Source organism: Cucumis sativus, chromosome 6, assembly GCF_000004075.3.
Source record: "Cucumis sativus cultivar 9930 chromosome 6, Cucumber_9930_V3, whole genome shotgun sequence".
Taxonomy (NCBI): Eukaryota; Viridiplantae; Streptophyta; class Magnoliopsida; order Cucurbitales; family Cucurbitaceae; genus Cucumis; species Cucumis sativus.
The window spans coordinates 18,392,662-18,413,214 of record NC_026660.2 but is presented as its reverse complement, the minus strand read 5'-3'; the positions used below and the strand labels follow the sequence as shown (position 1 = coordinate 18,413,214).

At 32.8% G+C, this 20,553-nt stretch overlaps 3 protein-coding genes across 6 annotated transcripts; 1 reads left to right on the top strand and 2 right to left on the bottom strand.

The window, feature by feature from the left end:
* Nucleotides 1–2,712: 2,712 nt before the first annotated feature.
* Nucleotides 2,713–5,343, top strand: LOC101222410 (putative pentatricopeptide repeat-containing protein At1g69350, mitochondrial). The gene has a single exon (XM_004144216.3). It carries the CDS (start codon nucleotides 2,893–2,895, stop codon nucleotides 5,305–5,307), a length of 2,415 nt encoding a protein of 804 aa, XP_004144264.1. The 5' UTR covers nucleotides 2,713–2,892; the 3' UTR covers nucleotides 5,308–5,343.
* Nucleotides 5,344–5,443: 100 nt separating this feature from the next.
* On the bottom strand, nucleotides 5,444–11,316 carry LOC101222648. Of its 3 annotated transcripts, none has more exons than XM_031886674.1 (5): nucleotides 10,672–11,316; nucleotides 9,576–9,811; nucleotides 8,620–9,442; nucleotides 6,471–8,534; nucleotides 5,444–5,964 (listed from the first exon to the last, which is right to left on the bottom strand). In XM_031886674.1, the coding sequence occupies exons 2-5, from the start codon at nucleotides 9,807–9,809 to the stop codon at nucleotides 5,936–5,938; spliced, it is 3,150 nt and encodes a 1,049-aa protein (XP_031742534.1). In that variant the 5' UTR covers nucleotides 9,810–9,811; nucleotides 10,672–11,316; the 3' UTR covers nucleotides 5,444–5,935. The 3 variants fall into 3 exon arrangements, with proteins under 3 accessions (XP_031742534.1, XP_031742535.1, XP_004144265.1); XM_031886675.1 differs by having other exon boundaries at nucleotides 5,444–5,943; nucleotides 10,672–11,315; XM_004144217.3 differs by lacking the exon at nucleotides 5,444–5,964 and having other exon boundaries at nucleotides 6,193–8,534; nucleotides 8,632–9,442; nucleotides 10,672–11,307.
* A 3,940-nt stretch (nucleotides 11,317–15,256) lies between these two features.
* On the bottom strand, nucleotides 15,257–18,748 carry LOC101203572 (clp protease adapter protein ClpF, chloroplastic). Of its 2 annotated transcripts, none has more exons than XM_004144136.3 (9): nucleotides 18,610–18,748; nucleotides 17,482–17,904; nucleotides 17,314–17,373; nucleotides 17,123–17,217; nucleotides 16,795–16,967; nucleotides 16,307–16,419; nucleotides 15,954–15,999; nucleotides 15,755–15,795; nucleotides 15,257–15,631 (listed from the first exon to the last, which is right to left on the bottom strand). In XM_004144136.3, exons 2-9 carry the CDS (start codon nucleotides 17,812–17,814, stop codon nucleotides 15,482–15,484), a joined length of 1,011 nt encoding a protein of 336 aa, XP_004144184.1. In that variant the 5' UTR covers nucleotides 17,815–17,904; nucleotides 18,610–18,748; the 3' UTR covers nucleotides 15,257–15,481. The 2 variants fall into 2 exon arrangements, with proteins under 2 accessions (XP_004144184.1, XP_031744118.1); XM_031888258.1 differs by having other exon boundaries at nucleotides 15,508–15,641.
* Nucleotides 18,749–20,553: the final 1,805 nt, after the last annotated feature.

The following is a 20,553-nucleotide window of genomic DNA, read 5'->3' as shown; positions in this document are numbered from 1 at the left end:
TTGTAATGGTCTAACGCGTTTATGAATTAAATTATGCTTACGTTAGTGATAGAATATTGATATACCTATGTACTGTTTTAAACATACCTAGTGTGCAATACTTGTCAAATATATACAACTTTATATGTATATAAGTAAACATGAATGAAGATTATATTATATAGTTAAAATGAACTTAGTGTTCATATTATTAATTTTGAAATAAGTTGTGGTTATCTAAATATGATCCTTTTTTCCAACTGATTAATTTTATTTATTGTTGGATAATATTTAATTAAGCAAAGAGCACACATATAAAAATATATATATACACACGTACATACACATATATACATATATACATGTATATGAATGCTATCTATACAGAGGGAGAGAAATCAAAGTGAAAATCATGATAAATTTTAGAGGAAGCTTTTGTTTACTGAGCTTATGTATGCTTTTATTTGTGTGTGATATTGAATTAATTATTTATTTATATCAACTTTTTAAGTTCTATATAAAATTTGCTTTAAGAAATTCAAAGGGAGATGAAAAGTTATAGGTTTTGAATATATAAAAAAAAATGATGTCTCTTAAAATCAAATATTATAAGTACAGGTGTTATGATGAAAAGTTTTCTAATTTTCTTTTCTTTTCTTACAAAAAAAAAATATATTCTTGAGGATGACAAGTACGATTTGAATTCTCTTTTAATTTTGTAACAATTTAATCCCTAGCGTAAGAAAATAATCATCATGAAAAGTAGATTATAATTTTTATTAAATCTTTAATCCGTTAACCAATTTATTTATGCAAAAAATAACATTTTGAACTTCAACACATTTTTCTACGATAGAAATTTATAAATCGTTACAAACTTTATAAATCGTTACAAACTTTAGAGTAGAAAGAGATTAAATTGTTACAAGTTAAAGATTAAATTATAAAAATGGTCTATCAATTATAAATTATATAAAAATAATGTTTTCTATCATTGCTAAAGTCACAAAAAAAAATCTGTCAAATAGATATATATTATTAGTTAGGCTATTGAATGATATAGATTCATTAAAGTTTTTTAAAAAATCATATTTACGAACTTCACAAATAATTAATATCGCTATTTATAATTCCAAGTATCTTTAAAATATGCAAATATCATTGTAGTTGATAATCTGGAACAAATTCAATGATAAAGGTGACAAATAGGTTCAGATTAGTCTAATGGCATACTGTATATTTGGTTTGCACGTAAATTTAGGGTTGTATTAATTTTTTTTAGCATGTTTAGAAAAGTAAAATGTAATAGTTTGTAAACCGAACTCACGTTTGAATTTAGGGTTTTGACCTCAATTTACAATATAATCTCTGTTTCATGAAAAATCAAAAGCTACACTTAAAAATGTCTGTTATATATATATATATATATATATATATATATCATTATCAGGTCTAGCTTTTGTTTGATCCTTCGAACTTCTTCAAATTTAATAACGTGTCAAAATATGAATGAAAGAAATATGTTTCATATTAACAGTATAAAATTCCATGCAATATTAGAGCGGTAAACCGAGCTAATGAAAAAACTATATTCAAATGTAATTGTTGGTAGATATTATTGACATATTTATAATTTCATGAGATATGTTATTTCTCTATTTTCTATTATGTTGTAGAAAACCATAAAACATAGATTATAAACGAGATTTTTTAAAAAAAAAACGCTTCATCAAAAAATTAGGTATAATAGATTTTATCTAGAGTTTTTTATCGTAAGTGTAAATAGTTTGTTTTTTATAAGTAAGGAAACGGAATATAAATAATATCTATTTTAACTAGTTCAAATATATAAATATATTTATTTATTTATTTGATTTCATAATTTTTCTATTGGTACTAAAATTTTATAATATTTTTTTTCTTGTTAATATTGTTTTAGTGGCTTAGGTTAGAAAAAGTGATGCATCCCCACAACACATAATATTAAGAAGAAAAAAATGAAAATTGCAAAAGTACTTTAGAAAAGGTTTGAGTTTTTACAAATCTTAATCTCTTCTAGTGTTTCCTAAGTTAAATTATTATTAATTAATTTAACAAAACTTCACATCCTATGTTTTCAAATTTTAATTGACAATATATTTTTTTTTATCAAAATATATATTTCCTTAAACTTTTATCAAATAATTAATGTTAAATTTTTTTGATAATATTTAAATCATTCTATAATAAATTATAAACTAACCTTTTTTAAAAAATAATTATCAATGTGAAAATAATTTTTAAAAATAAGTCTATTAGTTTCATATAATTAAATTATATTATCAATTTATGTAACATCGCTCAAGCAGTTTTTACAATTGAAAATTAAAATCTAGCATACACCATTTTACTTCTTCCCATAGTTGATATTTCAAAAGGCCAAGGTTATAACCAATTATTTTAAAAGTTACAATAACCATAAACCAAATCTTAAATGTTATTTACAAAATGAAAATGGACTTTTTTTAAAAAAAATTTTGTATCTAAACTATTGATTACTTTTTTCAATAAATTTATGTTCAATAAATATTTATAAACATACAAAGAAAATAAATATTTTTTTTTATATTAGTGAGTCATGAATGGTAGAAAATTAATTTTTAGGACCTCTTAATTAATTAATTATTGAGATATCTTAATATATTATAATTTAGCATAAATAATATTTTATATATATAAATTTTTTAAATTTAATTTTATTGTATTTGAAAATAACTATTTCTCTTTTTAACTTAAAACTCGAAATATTGAACATTTGAGATTTCTACGATTTGCTAAAGTAAATTTTCCGTCCCGGCGGCCGCTGGCCAACGGCGGTTGATTAGAGTTGGAAGTGCCGACAAAGAGCGATCGAAGAAGAAGGGATTGTACAGAATGAGGCTTTATATGCCCTTATTCAAAGCGAGCACCACATTAAGAACACTCGCTCAACTCCATGCCCACATCATCGTCACTGCCCTTCACAATGACCCACTTCCTTCCACAAAGCTCATCGAATCATATTCCCAATTGGGAGACCTTCAATCTTCAACATCCGTCTTTCGCACTTTCCACTCTCCCGATTCCTTCATGTGGGGTGTTCTTCTCAAATCCCATGTCTGGAACGGGTGCTATCAGGAAGCCATTTCTCTGTATCACCAAATGCTGTCCCAACAAATTCAGGCCAATTCCTACACATTCCCTTCCGTTTTGAGAGCTTGTTCTGGGTTTGGCGATCTGGGTGTTGGCCAAAGGGTTCATGGAAGGATTATTAAATCTGGGTTTGATATGGATCCTGTTGTGAACACCGCGTTGCTGAGTGTGTACGGGGAGTTGGGCTACTTAGATAGTGCACGGAAGGTGTTTGGTGAAATGCCCCTCAGAGATTTGGTCTCCTGGAGTTCCATCATTTCGAGTGTTGTTGAGAATGGAGAGATAAATGAAGGTTTGGATGCTTTTCGTTGTATGGTTTCTGAAGGTGGGACACCGGATTCTGTTTTGGTACTCACCGTGGTTGAGGCTTGCGGTGAATTGGGAGTTCTGAGGCTGGCAAAGTCTGCTCATGGCTATATCTTGAAAAGGGGAATTGAAAATGATAGGTTTGTGGATAGTTCTTTGATTTTTATGTATGCTAAATGTGGCAGCTTACGTAGTGCGGAGATTGTCTTTGAGAATGTTACTTACCGTAGCACTTCTACTTGGACTGCAATGATCTCCAGCTACAACCTAGGTGGTTATTTAAAGGAAGCGCTAGCTTTGTTTGTTTCAATGCAAAAGACTGAAGTTGAACCAAATTCTGTGACTATGAGAATTATTCTACGTTCTTGTACTAATTTGAGTCTTCTAAGAGAAGGAAAATCTGTTCACTGCGTTGTCATAAAGAATGATTTAGACGCTAATCTTGATTGTCTAGGACCAACTTTACTTGAACTATATGCCGCAACTGCAAAACATGATCTCTGTGAGAAGATACTTCATGAAATCGGAGGGAGAGGAATTGCAGTTTGGAATACGCTCATTTCAGTTTATGCTCAGAAGGGGTTGTTGAAGGAGACAGTTGATCTCTTTGTGAGGATGCAGAAACAGGGGTTTATGCCTGACTCATTCAGCTTGGCAAGTTCTCTTTCTGCTTCTGGAAATGAAGGCGAGCTTCAGCTGGGATTGCAAATACACGGTCATGTTATCAAGAGACCTTTCATGGATGAATATGTTTTCAATTCGCTAATCAACATGTATTCAAAATGTGGCTATGTAGATCTGGCATACATGATATTTGATCAGATGGAACCAAAAGGTGTAGTGACTTGGAATTCTATGATCAGTGGGTTATCTCAGAATGGTTACTCTACTAAAGCAATTAGTTTATTTGATCTGATGTATGTTACCTGTCCTGAGATTGGAGAAGTTGCGTTTGTAAGTGTGATTCAAGCCTGCTCCCATTTGGGTTTTTTAGAGAAAGGGAAATGGATCCACCACAAGCTTATTACTTGTGGTGTTAGAAAATGTATTTTTATTGAAACAGCTTTAGTTGACATGTATGCTAAGTGTGGAGATCTCCAAACAGCACAGCGAGTTTTCGACAATATGTCGGAGAGGAGTGTAGTATCATGGAGTTCTCTTATTTCCAGCTATGGGGTGCATGGCCAGATAAGTGAGGTTATCTTCCTCTTCTCAAAAATGCTTGAATCAGGAATAAAACCTAACGATGTTACTGTCATGAATGTTCTTTCAGCATGTAGTCATGCTGGTTGTGTAAAAGAAGGGATGCTGTTCTTCAACTCCATGAGGGATTTTGGAATTGAACCCAAAAGAGAACACTTTGTTTGCATAGTCGATCTTCTTAGTCGTGCAGGCGACCTTGATGAAGCATATGAAATAATCAAATTGATGCCATTTCCACCTGGTGCTAGCATCTGGGGTGCTCTGCTAAATGGCTGCCGAATCCACCAGAGAATGGACATAGCTAAGAACATCCAAAGAGAACTGTGGAACATTCAGACAGATGATACTGGACACTATACATTGTTATCAAATATATACGCCGCAGGGGGAGAATGGAATGAGTTCGGGGAAGTTAGGTCAATGATGAAGGGTACAGGGCTGAAAAAGGTTCCTGCATACAGTGTAGTTGAGCTTGGTAAGAAAGCTTACAGATTTGGAGCCGGAGATGCCTCTTACCCACAATTAAAATATACATATAGTACTTTTAATAATGCTCAGAGATCTTCTCGAGAAGAAGTTAGTAGTGTACAACCACACTTTTCATTGTATCATACAAGTTCTCATTCGATTCGACATCTTAGTTCATAATTTAAAGTTTTTCTCATAGTAAATTTTGCTTCGGAAGATCGGTTGATTGAAACAGACGAGAATTGAAAAGGCTAATAACTCCTCTGATCATCAAACTGATCTGTGAGTTCTCTTTAATCTTAAACAGGTTAAACCATGAGTAACAATAGTGTGATTCCTGTTGACTTAAGAAAAACCCACCACTTCACGCCTTGATGTAATAGGTTATGATGGAAACTTCTAAATCAAACTCAAGAGGGTACGAACCTTGAGATTCAATGGAATAATGGCATTCTATGGCGTACACATGAGAAGTACGGTTTCAACTGCGATGTTGGAGAACCAATCGCTGCTGAGCATCGAAGTCAACCTTCCACTTATTTCAAGTGGTTTTTTCATAGCTTCATGTCAAAATGATAGATAAGACTATCTTATTCCTACTGACCATCTGGGGTATTCGATCTGGAAGACCATCAACATCTTCCCTCAAAGAACAAAACAATTAACGTGAAGGAAGTTCGACCTTCTTTTTGCAGTTTGCAGTAACCCGAGCATAATTCGTACTACATACAAGATTGGGAGGTGGAATAAATTGAAATGCTGCCTCTCAGTATACTGTTTATGGTCTTTAGAGAGCAAGACTGAGCTTCTACCTCGCTACATCAAAACCCAACAAACCTGCTTGAACCTTGATTATGTAAATATGCCAAAGAATTGACTGTATATCATGAATAATATAAAACAATCTATAAGCCTTAAGCCTTTGACTCATCAGTGTTAGACAATAGAGATAAATATTGGAGTTTGAAATTTCAAAAAACTAAAGCAACAATTTCCGTACTTCCACATTCCAAAACTATATATCTAAGATTTTCTAAAACTAATGAAAAAAGAAACCCAGTAAGGTGTGGAAGAATTTAACACCAGTAGATCCATCAGTGTAATCTAAGCGAGAGATATACATTGGTTAAGCTATCCACTTGTAATGTTTATGCTATATCTGTTGGAGAAATAACGTACCACCATTGTCTTATCATATGGTATAAAGTTGGCAGATAGATAAAAACATGTCCGGCCAAGGATTTAAGCTGAAAAATGTACAACGGGAAATTTGACAGTCCATTCAATAAATTGATGACTCTCTCAAAACCATCTCTAAACTAAAGCAATAGCTGAAAGATTACCGGCCGGGACTCTTTGTCGGCGTGGCCGTCTAGTTGTCTTTCCCCACCCTGTGAGGCTCCTTTTGTCAAGTCCCATCTCAGTGTTACTAGGCTGAGGCAGAAGTGGAAGTGGAAGTGGAAGATTCTCAGTTGGCTGTGGGGAGGGGCTGATCACTGACCGCCGCCTTCCCCTGCCAGAGGCAGGGTTTCTTAACGAGTTCCTCTTAGCCAAGCCTGAATTCCAGACATGACCCATTGCTCTCATTAGCCCTCCAAATGTATTAAGATCTTCTGTAACTTCTTGTCTTGATAGAGAAGCAAGGCCAGGAAGAATGTCCCTTTGGAAGTCCCTCCGTTGCCTGCCTCTCCTAGCCTGGCCTCTTCGAGGACGATTTTGCAGTAAGTTGATAGCTTTTTCTTCCATTGTTATATGTCCTGGAACCAAGGACTTCGGCATATATTCATCTGCTTCGGTTTCTATCAGTCCCAATGTCATGGACTCAAAGGTGTCCATCCCTTCTAATGAAGACTCCACTTCATCACTACTTGGTTTCGCTCTCAATGCTGCTGCTTGAGACTCACTTTCATAACCATCTGAGCATAAGAAAGCCATCTCCACCAACCAATTGAGGGGATTGTCTGTAGAATCTTGTGCTGAACTGCAAGTTGCATCCTCCAAGTAGTTGTGACAAATAGATGAGGAAATGCAAACCATTGCCTCTGCTGCTAACTCCATGAGCTCATCCTCCTGGTTTATGTCTTTGCAGTGTGGTTTTGAAGCTAATTCACAATTTGTTTCTATAATTTCTTCAGCAGGAACAATATCCTCAGTCTCGGAAATTGCAGGGGCTTCCAAATCTATATCTCCTCTCATTCTGACGGTTGATTTAGGAATCGGTCTTGAAGATTCTTCGTCATCACTTAAACTCAAGTTCAGATCAATGAGTCCAAAACTGGAAACTTTTCCTTCCTTCAGTGTCTCTGAGTATGGATTGTCTGATTCAGAAGCCAAAGAATGCCACGGCAAGTTGATATCAAGTACTCTGCATTCCCTGCTTTCTTTAGCTTCACACTGGACCGAGGATCGAGCGAGAGAAGACATTGCTTTCTTGGGATCCTGCAATTCTTCGGAAGTTGATATTTTAAGAAGTTTTTGACTCTTAGAAGAACTGACTGATTCAAACTCTTTGTTAAAAATGTCATTACGAAATAAATGAGAACTTTTATGAGGCAAAGAATTTATTGAAGATCTAACATAAATAAGTTCCCCAGCACTTGAGAACCTCTCTGAATTGGTGGTTTCTGTGCTTCCACCAGTAGTTCCTCTAAGCCAAGGTAGCAATTTACAATTTTCGCCAACCGCAGGTTCCGCTTGACCACTTGAATTATTTGAAAACACCATGTTAAAATTTCTCTCTTTTGGACCTTTCACATCAATATGATTTGAATCCTTGAGGAGTTTCAATGACATGGAAGGACTCAAGTCTTTGGGAGCTTGATTGTTACCAGTACCCCGCATCTGATAGCAGTGCATGACAGAAGAGGGGTGGCCTACTTCTTCCTTGTACTCAAACGAAGATCCTAGAAAAGCCCTGTTATAGTAAGACAACTCGCTATCGGAACCTCTATTGAGTTGGGAATCACTATTAAGAAGCCACTTTTCTCCAGAAATCTCCATACCATGAAACGGGGAATGAACATTTTTGAGCATGGTAGCTACTGAACTCATACATTGCTGAGCTTGTGTTGTTGTTAACTTCTGAAAGTTCGTACTTGCACTTTCCCAAGATGAATTGGAATTGGACCAGGACTTGCTAATATCAGGAGCAGCTGGCTGTAGTGGGGATGTATGAGAAGGGACGAAGGAGCACGGTGGTTCTCCCTTGATCTCAGAACTTCTTTTTGTAAACTGCAAACCAAAGACCTGCTCCACCCTTGACTGTTCTGCCCTACCTTTATCTATCGAACGATAAGGTGGAGCTTCATGAATTTCACTGGCAAAACTTTCCATAGGCTGAGAAGAAACGGGCCATACTTTAGTTTGAAGTCCATGAGGAAATAAATTCTTGGAGTTGTAACTATGCCCTGGTGATAAAAAAGAAGAATGTTAGCATACACCTGGAAAAGGAAGTGTTAAAAGTAATAAATCAAATGTGACTATGTAACATACAGGAAAAGCCACCTGATTCATGAAAATGGGGTAAAATTCCTCCTCTACTAATGTTTTTATCCAAATTAAGATTGTTTCCTGTCATATTATCAGTGATGAGAGAACTTTTCCTCTGCATATTTACAGGACTAGACTTTGGCCCTGAAGATGGATAGGAACATTGGGTCTCCCCATGACAAGAAGCAGAACGCAGAGGATCAACATAAGTTGAAGCATTGGTTTCTACAGGTTGAATAGGTTCATTTAAGTCAGTTAAACAACTTGTGTTTTTTTCTAAACACGTGCCCAATTTATGAGCATTTTGCAAGCAACCAGATTGCTCACTATCATCAGCATATAACTTGGCGTCCCTCTCAAGGTCAATCTTTGGGTTCGTGTTGTGATTGTGACTTAATGTGTCAGCCACATTTTCATCATGAAACTGTTCCCCATCTTCACTATCAATGTATTCATCAGCAGGAAGCTGAAGATCCAACATTTTTCTCCTTAACTTTGTCGGTCTGGACCCGAGAACCTTTAAGTCCTTCACAGTACTTTCACTTTGTGACGGAAAGAAACAAGGCATCTGATTATTGCCTTTTACTGGAATCAAAGAAGAATGACCTTCTTCAACACCTGATATAGAAAACCTGGCACTAGAAGAATTCGCCATAGGAAAACATGGCAGATTCCGTCTTGAAGCATCTTCAGAAGTAACTTGAGATGTCAAAGGGCTCGATGAGAGCAATGAATCTACATGTAAACGGTTTCGGCTGAGTTCTGTGGATTTGATTTTATCCATTAAATCTCTTTGTCTTCTGTACAGACGGTGAAGTTCAAACACCTGCAGTTTGAAATAGTGTTCGAGTTAGAGCTAGAACTACACAAACAAATTCATTAAAACTAAACTCGAGCATATTGTAGATATAAATGAAGGAAAATTATGGGAAGAGTTCAAGAACCAAACTGCAATATACCTGATTTTTGAAAATGGCCTCATGTTCAAGCATTTTTTGCTTCACCACATCCTTATCATCACCTAGATATCCATTTGCACTAGCCCTTGGCAAGACCACCTTGTGAAATGGGGCATTTGTGAATGATCTATCACCATAAAATAGGGGCCAGCTATGACTGTTAGAATCATTGTTAAGTTCCCTCATTGGGTAAAATCCTGGCAAGGAACTTTTGCATTGCACTTTTGTCCCCATTCCTGAAAATTATAGACATTTTACACATTAGATTTGAAAAACATTGAACCATCCACTTTTTCTTCTAGAGAATCCCATTGAAGAGCAGTCAATAATTTTCTAATACAAAGTCATTTACACAGAAACAATGAAATAACTCATGTTATGTAAACTTAGGCTACTGTGAGGAAGCTCAGACCACTAGTCCCATAAAAAGACAGTTCACAAGAGTGTACTTCATCAAAAAGACCACGAATCCACAATCATTGGCCTTCAAAGAAGCACTCAAAAGTTATTTATTAGGAACAATAGATTTCCATCACAATTTCACACTGTGAGGTCAAGAAATGGAAACTCAAATGAAAGGGAACCTGTCATGAACATTAGACGATGAACTCCAAAGAACACCCCCTTCAACCGATCAAAAGCAGACCAGTCTTTTAAAGCTGAAGTCTCATAGAAATAGCTGATGCGATATATATTTGAAAATGGGAGATGAAGAACAGGAATTCAGAGATTCCAACAGAGGAGAGTTTTGTGTTTTCACAAGACTGCTCTCAGTAAAGAGACAAGAGACAAGCATACATAACAAGTCTAAAAAAGTCAATTCAACAGAGCAAACAAACAAGTTATTAGCCAAAAAGTTACCAATCAAAAAATTTCCACACTCAACATCACAACCCAAGAATTCAGTGCCAAAAGCAAATGCATGATGAAGCACTCAAAAGCTAATTATGAAACACCACAAAACACTCAAACAGTTATCAAAGCCAAACCACAGAATCAAAATCAAACCAAACAATCAAAACGATCAAACTAAAGAAAAAAAAAACCCATCGATCAAAAACCATAAAAAAAAATAATAATAAGAAAACTAAATTACCTCAATCGAACATCGCACAATCAAAACACAGGATTCAACAACTACTAACGAAAAACCCCAGAAGGGAAAATTCAGAATCCTATCAAAATTCCAAAGGGGAATGATAAAAAGCAGCAACAAGAAGAAGAAGAAGAAGAAGAAGAGTATATTGGAATTGCAAGGCCATTAAAAGAAAAGGGGTAGTTTAGATCGTCATGGGGTTGAAGAAAAAAGGCAGAGAAATCGATCTGATGGGCCAGTCTCGTTGCTCTTGGAAATGAAACAACAAAGTTTATTTAGAGAGAGAGAGAGAAATGAAAAGATAGAGAGAACCCTCTTTTAGAGAGAGATCCTAGATAAGAAATCTCCATAAAATACAAGAAACAAGCAAAACTTCAAAGGAAGTGACCCTGAAATTTGTCAACATCCGGTCTCACTTTATTCTCTCTCTCTCTCTTTTCTTTTTAAGTAATTCATTCATTTGAACTCTCCCCATTTCTTCCATCTGGGTTTTTAGAGGAAATCAAAAAGGTGAAGGGGGTTTCATTTCTTTTCTAGATTCTCTCTGGTATGGTTGCTTTACTTTAAGAAGAGATAATTAAGACAAATATCTCTCGTAATCAACTTCCCTAAATTACAGTTGTTGAAGAATAATAATACAATCTAATCTAATCTAATCTTAAAACACTGATAGCTGTTGCAAACTAATGAAAAGTTCTTAAAACAAAAACAAAAAAAAAAAAAGAAAAAAAGGAAAAAAAACCTTTTATCTTTTTGTGGATTTTTTCAAGTTGTTAATTGGCATATATGATGTGGGTCCATTGCTGTGTACTACGGAAAGAATGAGGATTAGGAGGAAGAAGATGAAGAAGAAAGTATGAATGCCCTTGTGTGTATTTTAAAATTACAGAAATGGTATTGAAATATTTAATGTTGGGTATTGGTTGATGTTTGTGTCAGCCCCATGGCAGTGAAACTCCATTGGTGACTCTCCTCCACTTCCCTTTGCTCCTTCTTTCATCCTCTCTCCAATCTTATTTTCACCAAATTTTAAAACTATATCTTTGTTTCTTTTTCCCTATCTTTCTTCCACCTCCACTTACAGTTCTTTTCTTTTGCCTCTATTTCATTTCACTCTCTTTTCCTAACCAAAATCAAACTACAAATATATTTCTATTTACGTTTCAACACGTTGAATCGGATATAACTCATTAGACAATACACTATCGTCATCGTTTCAAAGTTCAATGAATTATACTTAACATTATTTTTTTTCTTTAATAACAACAAAGTAAAGAGGTAAAAAACAAGTCCACGTTAAGTTAATCTTTAGAATAGAATAATTAATTAAGTTCACATAGTGAATGTGTGTTATTTGGATGGCTACGAAGTTAATGATAAAATCAAAATTCTAACTTTAAGTGGAGAAAAAGGAAAAAGTAAAAGGGAGAAAGCATTAAATATTATTATTGTTGATCAATAAATAATTAAAAATCTGGAGACGTGTTGAAATTCCAAACACAATACATTCTTTCTTTTTTCTTTTGTGAATTAATGGGAATTGAGTAAATTTTTTTAATATGTTTGAAAATGTTTTTGGAACTTTCTTTTTAATTAAAAAGTTATTTTAAACTATAATTTTTAAAAAATATATATATCATAGAGTAAAAGTTTGGTCCGACCCACCGTAGATAAACTATGCTATATTTTGTAAAGGTTACGATTATTTAGAAATAAAATAATATTATTATTTCATTAGTTAGAATTATTTTCTTTTAATCGTACTAAAATGTTTCGTTAAGATTAAGAACAGAGTGTTGCTCGGTTCAGATCTATTTTTCATTCTTTTTATTGCCTAAAAAGTGATAATTGTGTTAAAGTCGTGTTGATGTTTTGGAGTACCAATAAAATTATTTATTTGTAGTATCTTGTTAAAAGATAATTTTATTTTTTTTACTAAATTTTAAAATTATAACGTTAGTTATTAAGTTTCGTAATGTTATAATTTTACTCGTTAAATTATAATTTTAGATTTATAGTTTTAGTTTACTTTTTGTGTTTGGTTTTCTTAACCTTAAATCTACTATCTATTATTAATTAGTTTAAAATAATATAAAATGAATAGACGATGAAAAAATAGTAAAACTTAATCAAGTATTAATATTTGAACAATATACTAAAACCCATGTATATTTAAAAAAATAAAAAATTATTTTAAACGACAATATTCCTTTATATCTCGCTATATTTTAAAGGAGAAATTGTCAAAAACACCAAATTTGAAAAAGTATTTTCAAAATTTTGAGATTTATCATACACTTAAAAGTTTATCCTAAATTTGGAGGAAGAATCTAATTTAAAAAGTTGAATTCAAACACCATAAAAAATGAATAAGTTTAAAGTGTGATTGGAAAGAGCAGAAAGAGAATAAAGAAAAGAAGAAGCAGAAAGTATGGAGAAGGATAATTAATTAATTAAAAAGGAGAGTGATTTAATAATAATAATAATAAAAATAAATTTGATTGTTATTTGTTATGGAGAAGAGAGTGGGACCCAGTGGGGGGGTTTTATTTTTGCATAGTCATTGTCATAGAAATTGAGTGAATGATTTCCAAACTCCCAAAGATTTTCTTAAAAATTAAAACTACATCTCTCATTCATGGCCCCACCCTCCACTCTCTTCTTCTTATTATTTCTAATACTCATTCTCACTCTATATATATATATATTTATATCGATGCTATCATCTATCACTAATAGATATTGATATTCAAATAATTTGTTGTGTGTTTTGTATTTAATGATATTGATTCCTTTCTAAGTATTATTCCTAAAATTTTAGATGAAGATTATCTTCTTTTTCATTTTGATTCTTACCTCCAATTACATCCTTTCCATTTTCTTTTCAACGAATCAATCAACATGTCACTGTTTCTTTATTATATCTCTCGTTCGATATATGAGATGATATATGTCGTAAACTTATCAAATAAACTTAATCTTATTTCTACTTTTGTCTTTTCTTTTCTATGAAATAGAAACTACAAATTGTTTTCTCCTTGTTTACTTTTAAGTTTTCGAATTTCAACATTTTTTTTCGTCTTTTAAAGAAAAATATTTAGATGTTGTTTGAAATGTTACCTATTTTTCTTACCCAATAGATAATGGTCGATTGACATTGGAAATTTTTCTGAAAGTAGTTTTTTGTGTCTTTTTTATTATGTGTATAAAGAAAATGGAAGAATATGTACAACTTAGAGTGTATCTAATCATTGTTCGTTTTTTAATATGTGTTTTCATGTTTCTTAGAAAATATTAGTTAAATTTTAAAATAAGTTTTTGAAAATTACCTTTTATTTTTTTAGATTTTTAAATTTTTGCTAGGAAATGAATAACAAAACATGGAAAGTTGTGAGTAAAACGAGAGTTTTTAAGCTTAATTTAAATGATAATAAAAATGATTAAAAAGTTACCAAATAAGATACGATACGATCTTATGAACATGGAATAAGAAAATTGAAAATTTTAAAATCTATTAAATATTTTGTATAAGTTAAAAAACTCAACGAAACAGTTTAAAGAGTTTATTAAAAAGTTTCGAAATCGATTAAACGCAACATTAACAATTTAGGAATCAAATCGATATAATCGGAAAAAAATCAATACACTAAACTTATAATTTACCTAATCCGTAACGGGTCATGTTTAGGTTGAATTAAAAAATATTTTTTTTCTTCTAAAAACTCATATTTTGATAAAAATGGTTGAAAGAATGAAATCACTCCAGAAAGTATTCCAAACGCAATAAATTTATAATTTCATATAATTTTATATAATTTGAATAGAAAGCATTGGGGAAATTTAAAAAGGTCCATCAAATTTTGATGATCAAAATTTAAAAAGGTGCTTCAAAATCTGATGGTCAAATTGATGCCACTCATTTCATTCAACAACCTTTTGCTCTTCTTCTTGACACTTTCTTAAAGTTGTTAAGATATTAATTATTGACCATCACTTTTCATCTTCAACTTTTTTATTATTTCATTCATAAAAGTCATTTGTTTAACTAAATTCAATTTATACTATATTTTTTTGCTCTATTGAATGTATTCAAAACACACAAATTGGTCAAAATACTTGGTCAATTTGAGACCTAACTTGATTCATATATACATCATCTAGAGATGTCGTGTAGATCTTTGAATCTTCTAGGGTTGTTTATTGATTGATTCTTAAATGACTTTGACAACTATAAATGATATAATTTATTTGAACATGAAAAATATATAACTCGAATCGTTAAGACATTTTATACCAACACCAAAAGGTGTTCAAACTCTCACTCCCACGCGTTAAAAAAAAATATATATATTTTGTGCTTTTTCATTAAAGATTAACACCGAGGGTAGCCATTCTTCAAATCACTTGTTCAAAACAAACTGCATAGAGTGATTAGCTAAAGTGCTAAGCCCCAATAAAACCAACTTCAGTTAAAGATGCAAGTTGTTTCCTCTAATTCTATTGTAATGTATTTGTCAATTTAAATTATGTTAAAAGAAACATAATTTTTTTAATCAAAAAGCAGTCAAGTAAGAACTACAACATATATCAAGGCAATTGATTGATTATTATTGATCTTCAGATGTTCAAGTTAAATACGGTTCGAAAGCAACGAGAAGAAGTTTATGAGATGCTATGTCTATATGTACAACATTGATTCAGAATTTTCAATTATCAACTTACATGAAGTCTCTTGAAAATCAATGAATGAGATGAACAAACCATTTTGGAAAGGTGTTGAGAATGAGGGATTTCTAAAGATGTGTGTCAATCAATCGTCACCCTGTTGCTCATCATCCTCAAAAGGAACTTCGTATCGAGGCCGATTGTACTTCTCTCGCAGTTGCTTTATAGGAATGAAATCCCCGGCTGAATCCACTCCATAGAATAAGAAGGAACTATACGGATGGTCGAACCTCTCCTGCACATTACTATGGTCAGCTTATAAATCCAAGAGAAGTTCAACTGTTTCTCATTGAAACACAATTTTCCTACTAAATTAGAAATGAAAATGGGAATGGAATTGAAGGAAACCGATAACCACCGTATCTGGTTCTTCGGGAGCAAGAAGATTTTCCTCGGCAACTGCATCATAATATAAGAAAATTCAAATCAAATGTCGTAGAACATATCACAACGCACATTGAAGAAAGCTTAAGTATCCAGGAGAATAAAACAACAATCAAAGTTTTATGGCATTCTATACCGTTAGGCATCAAGATTGGCACGAATAGAAAACATACCATATGCAACCAGTAAATCTGGGTCTGTACGAACATCTACTAAAACCTGAAAAAAGAATTGTGTTAGAGAAAGAGGAAAGAAGCTCTGTAGATGCATCAAGCCAACAAGACAAGTCCAAGCATGTTAATGGGTTTCATTGGTAAATATTTTCATTTCACATCTTCAACACCAATGAAGATAATTAGGGGGACTTCTTTTAGTTTCTTTTGAAGGATGACTTTTATCCTCTTTTAATCAATTTTTTATCATGCTTCTTACACCAGCAAAATAACAAAAAAGTCATAGAAGGGGGAAGAGAGAGAGAGAGAGAAGGAAGAAAGATGCATAACAAGGTCAATTAAACCTGACTTACCTGATAAAATGGCTGATTAGAACCACGAGATAATTTTTCAACTTGTGCTATCTCCATCCAAGAACTTGATTCACAGCACACAGGATCCATTCCACAAATCACACCTCTGTATCCTGAGAGGAAAAATGTTTTATTATGAGAAAGAGACGCTAACAAACTATACTGAAACTATAGTTGAAAGTGTGGCATATTGAAGGATCCAGAATGAAAACATTTGAACAGGGCACTCAAGTGAAAATGCAAGGTGATGGTGAGAAATGAGAATGATCTTTTTGAATGTTACCAACTTCTCTACATTACTAATTTTTCTGTAATGTTGTGCATTTCAATCTAAAAATCTATGATAGTCGTGACTCCAATGTTGTAATTTGATAGAAAACTCCAAATCCATGTCTTTTACTAAAGTACTATGCACACTTACCATATTTATCCTCAAAGCAATTAAATAAAGCTGAAACACTGGTGTGAAAAGCATGCAACTATAATACCAAAAATTTTGTGCCTCACTTTCTGTCCCAATCTAAAACTATATTCAGCACTTTCGTAAGCCAGAACTTTTGCTGATGCAGCTAGGGAATCAGTTTCCAATTTTGAAATTTCATCCCGCAGTTGTGCAGCCAAAGCATAATTTTCACTTTCAACAGCCTTCTGCAAATCTGCGCTGTAAAAAGAGATGGGAAAAGGCAACAAATACCTTTGATCAAGCAGTTTAAATTTGAGAATAGAGGTGATAAAAAAAAAAGCAATCATTAAGAAAAATTTGAGAAACATAATCTAAATACTCCCAATATGAGTATAATATAAGTGAGACTATACCGTAAACGAATGATATTTAAACCTTTGTCTTGAACTTCGCTCTTTGAAGTTAACCCCTTTTTCGATTCTTGCTGCTTGATGACTTCTGCTTCAACCTTTAACAAGTAAAACAGAAAATTCACAACATATATTCTCCTATAATCAAGTTATGAATAAGTCATTTATTTCAAATAAAAACCGACAAACCTGACCTCGGTTAGCTTCATCCTCAATTCTTGTGCAATTTCATACTGCTCAATGTTCAATGCATACTGCAAGAAAATAATCCATACCAAGAAAATCTTGTTGAGTTAAAAATGAGAGAGCTATGATGTCACTTATACTAGCAAATCAATAACAAAACAACAGCTCATTTATACCTGTACTCGTGTTGCCAGGTCCAGCTGGAAAAAGAAGATTAAAATATCATTGTTAGCATTTTCACTGCGCTCTATACGACCACCTGACTCTTGTCCACCTCCTTTAAACAACCATCCAGCTCTGATCTTAAAACTTCCTCGTTTCGATCTACGGGGTTGGCTAGTTAAGGAAAAGCTGCGCATGCATTGATGCCAAAAGCATTGCCTGGAAGTTAATTGGGTTAGACTTGTCTGCTTGAAATACTTGAAATTCCTCCTCCATGAAAGAGCTGATCCATAAACATTTGGATCTCCCAAGGCTGTCATAGCGTGAATTGACAAATCTTGCACCATTATTTCTGCTAAAAAGGCAGATACTTTCCTCTGATTGAAGAATAAAATTGTATCCTTCTTCCTCTACCTCTCAATTAAAGATCTTCGCATCTGCAAAGTATGATCAGCTTCAGCTAAAAGATTGATTATTCTAGACGGCCAATGAGAAAATGAAACACCCACCAGAAAAAACAGATTGGAAGTCATTTAATACTAAAAGATATACAAGAATGATCATGAACCAGAAAAACTAATGATTGAATGGGTAATTATTCTACTGACTTCAGCTAATTGCGAAACATAGAAGCTTTTTACTGACAAAGTTTCCTTTACATGAAACAGCAAAAACTTCAACAAAAATTTATTTCTTTCTCAATGCGATACTAGCCACTATCATTTGGAGGCACTGGCTCAGTCACAAGCCAAGAGCAACACATCTATCTTAAATCACTGAAAATCACGAATTTTTTTTTTGAAAAAAACGACTTTCCCCTTAGAACTGTTGTGTTGCTCGATGATTAATAAAATCGCATCAAACAGAAAGAACCGAAACTCCCCTGTTTGGTTAACAACAGGGGGGACTTAAAAGAAAACAAACTTCATTCTCGGTTTATTCCATGAGACAAAGTTCATACAACGGACAATGTAAGCCCCAAATGTCGGAGAATTTCTTGAATTTCCAGGCTGCATTTTACAATTTCTCGGCAAATAAACATAGATAGATTAAACATCGCAGATTATTTTGATTGACTGCGACGACGGAGGGAGAAGAAGTGAGTCCGAAGGTAGAGCTGGAAAGAAGGCCGGAAAACTCACCTGAGAGCTGCCAGAGAAGCGACGAGAAGCAATTTTGTTTGCAACCACGACGAGTGAAAATTGAATTTCAGGCCATGGAATGGCTTCGTCATGACGTTATCCGATCTCTGACGATTGGACTAATTGTATCGGCGGCCCAAATAATTGAGCCCAAAATGAGAAATTGGACGATTGGGTTTACCGGCGGCCCAAAATGGGATCTCTTACTTAATTTTCATAAATAAAACAAACTTAATCATCCGACGAAATATTTACGGCCTTAGGTATGGTCTCTCTTCTCTTCTTCTGCTCTTTTCCCTTTCTTTCTATGCCTTTTTCTTTTTTTCTTTGTTATGCACTTTTTTCTTTTTTTTTTTTAATTTTTTTTCAAACCTTTATTTGATTGTTAAAAAAAAAATATAATTTGATATTGAATAGTCAAATTAAATGATTGCTTACCCTCCCAATTTAAACGATCTACAAACAATCTTACGAAAATCGTTTTCCAAATATAAACGATCGTACCGAAAAGATAAAAAAAATATTTTAGATTTAGATTTAATCATTTGGATTTGGAAAGATCTAAACGATAGTGTATGAAATAATAGTCAAATATAAACTATCGTTTTTCAAATATGTTACTACATGCCAATTTCCTATTATGGATCTGAAGGTATTTCTGTTTTCGAAATTGTTCTAAATATTTTAGCGTTTTGTTATATTTTTAAAAAAACTCATTTTTTAAATTGGATTGTTTAATTTTTGGTAAATAGTGTAACAGAGAGGAGAGGTAGAAAATAACAAACAATTGTAAATAGCAACGTGAAAGATACTTTGTATGTTAATGAATAACTGTAAACAAACACAAAGTGAGTTATTATAACTCACTCGACCAACTTCAAGTTTGGAATCTAAATACTCTCGTTCGATGTTTTCCTTGTTTTTCTTCTCCCACGATTTTTCTACTCTCGTTCGATGTTTTCCCTTTAGACTTTGTTTTTTCTTTGTCAGTTACTTCCGTTTTTCTTCTTCCTTCTCACTCTCACCCTTCTCTTCGTCTTCTTCCTATTTTTGATGTCACTTTCACCTACTACCAACCATTTCTCTTCTCCTATGAGAGCGAGAAGGTTGACCAAAAGTTAGTGAAGAAAAGAGAGCAAGAGAAACATACAAAAATAAACAACAAAATAATGTCGAAAGTAAACAAAATGAATTACAAAAATGGTAATTTCAAATTTTGGATCAAATATTATTTCAAACAAAAAAAATATCATTTGTACACTTTTAACTCTAAACTTTAAAGTATATCCATTTTAATCTTAAATTTTCAATTTCATACGATCTAATTCAAACATAGATAAGTGTTACAATCTCAACCATAATTGCTCCCATCTTAATCTTCCAATAAGTTTTCACTCTAAATATTATTTTAAAAAAATGTATCACTTTTGCATTGAATGAATTATAAAACACAGCCATATGATAATGATATGAAATTGATAGTACTTTAGATTAACAAAAATCACATTAAAGCTAATCTTTCTAATTGGTACAAATGAAATTTGGGTAAAATTATTAAATAATCCAAGTTATATTAATCTGGGCAAGATTTTACTTTCTATATTTACACGTGGAGTAAATAAATGAAAATTGAACCGATGAAAATGTTCTTTCAAAATGTTTATATTTTTTAGTTCACGAAATCTCATAATATTCATCACAATCATTCTCTTTTCAAACTGAAGTCTTTTTCTCTTTTAATTTTAAAAAAATGATTATTAATTAGCGTTTCTTACAAAAGGTTAAAAATAATGACACTTCAATTTTTACGTTTACTTTTTTGAGTCCAACCATTATTTGTAGAAGTGAGATTTAACTCTTCTACAATTAAGCAATATTCGAATAGAAGCACACACACTATAAACTGTTATTATTTTGAACACACGACACATCACATATCCTTCT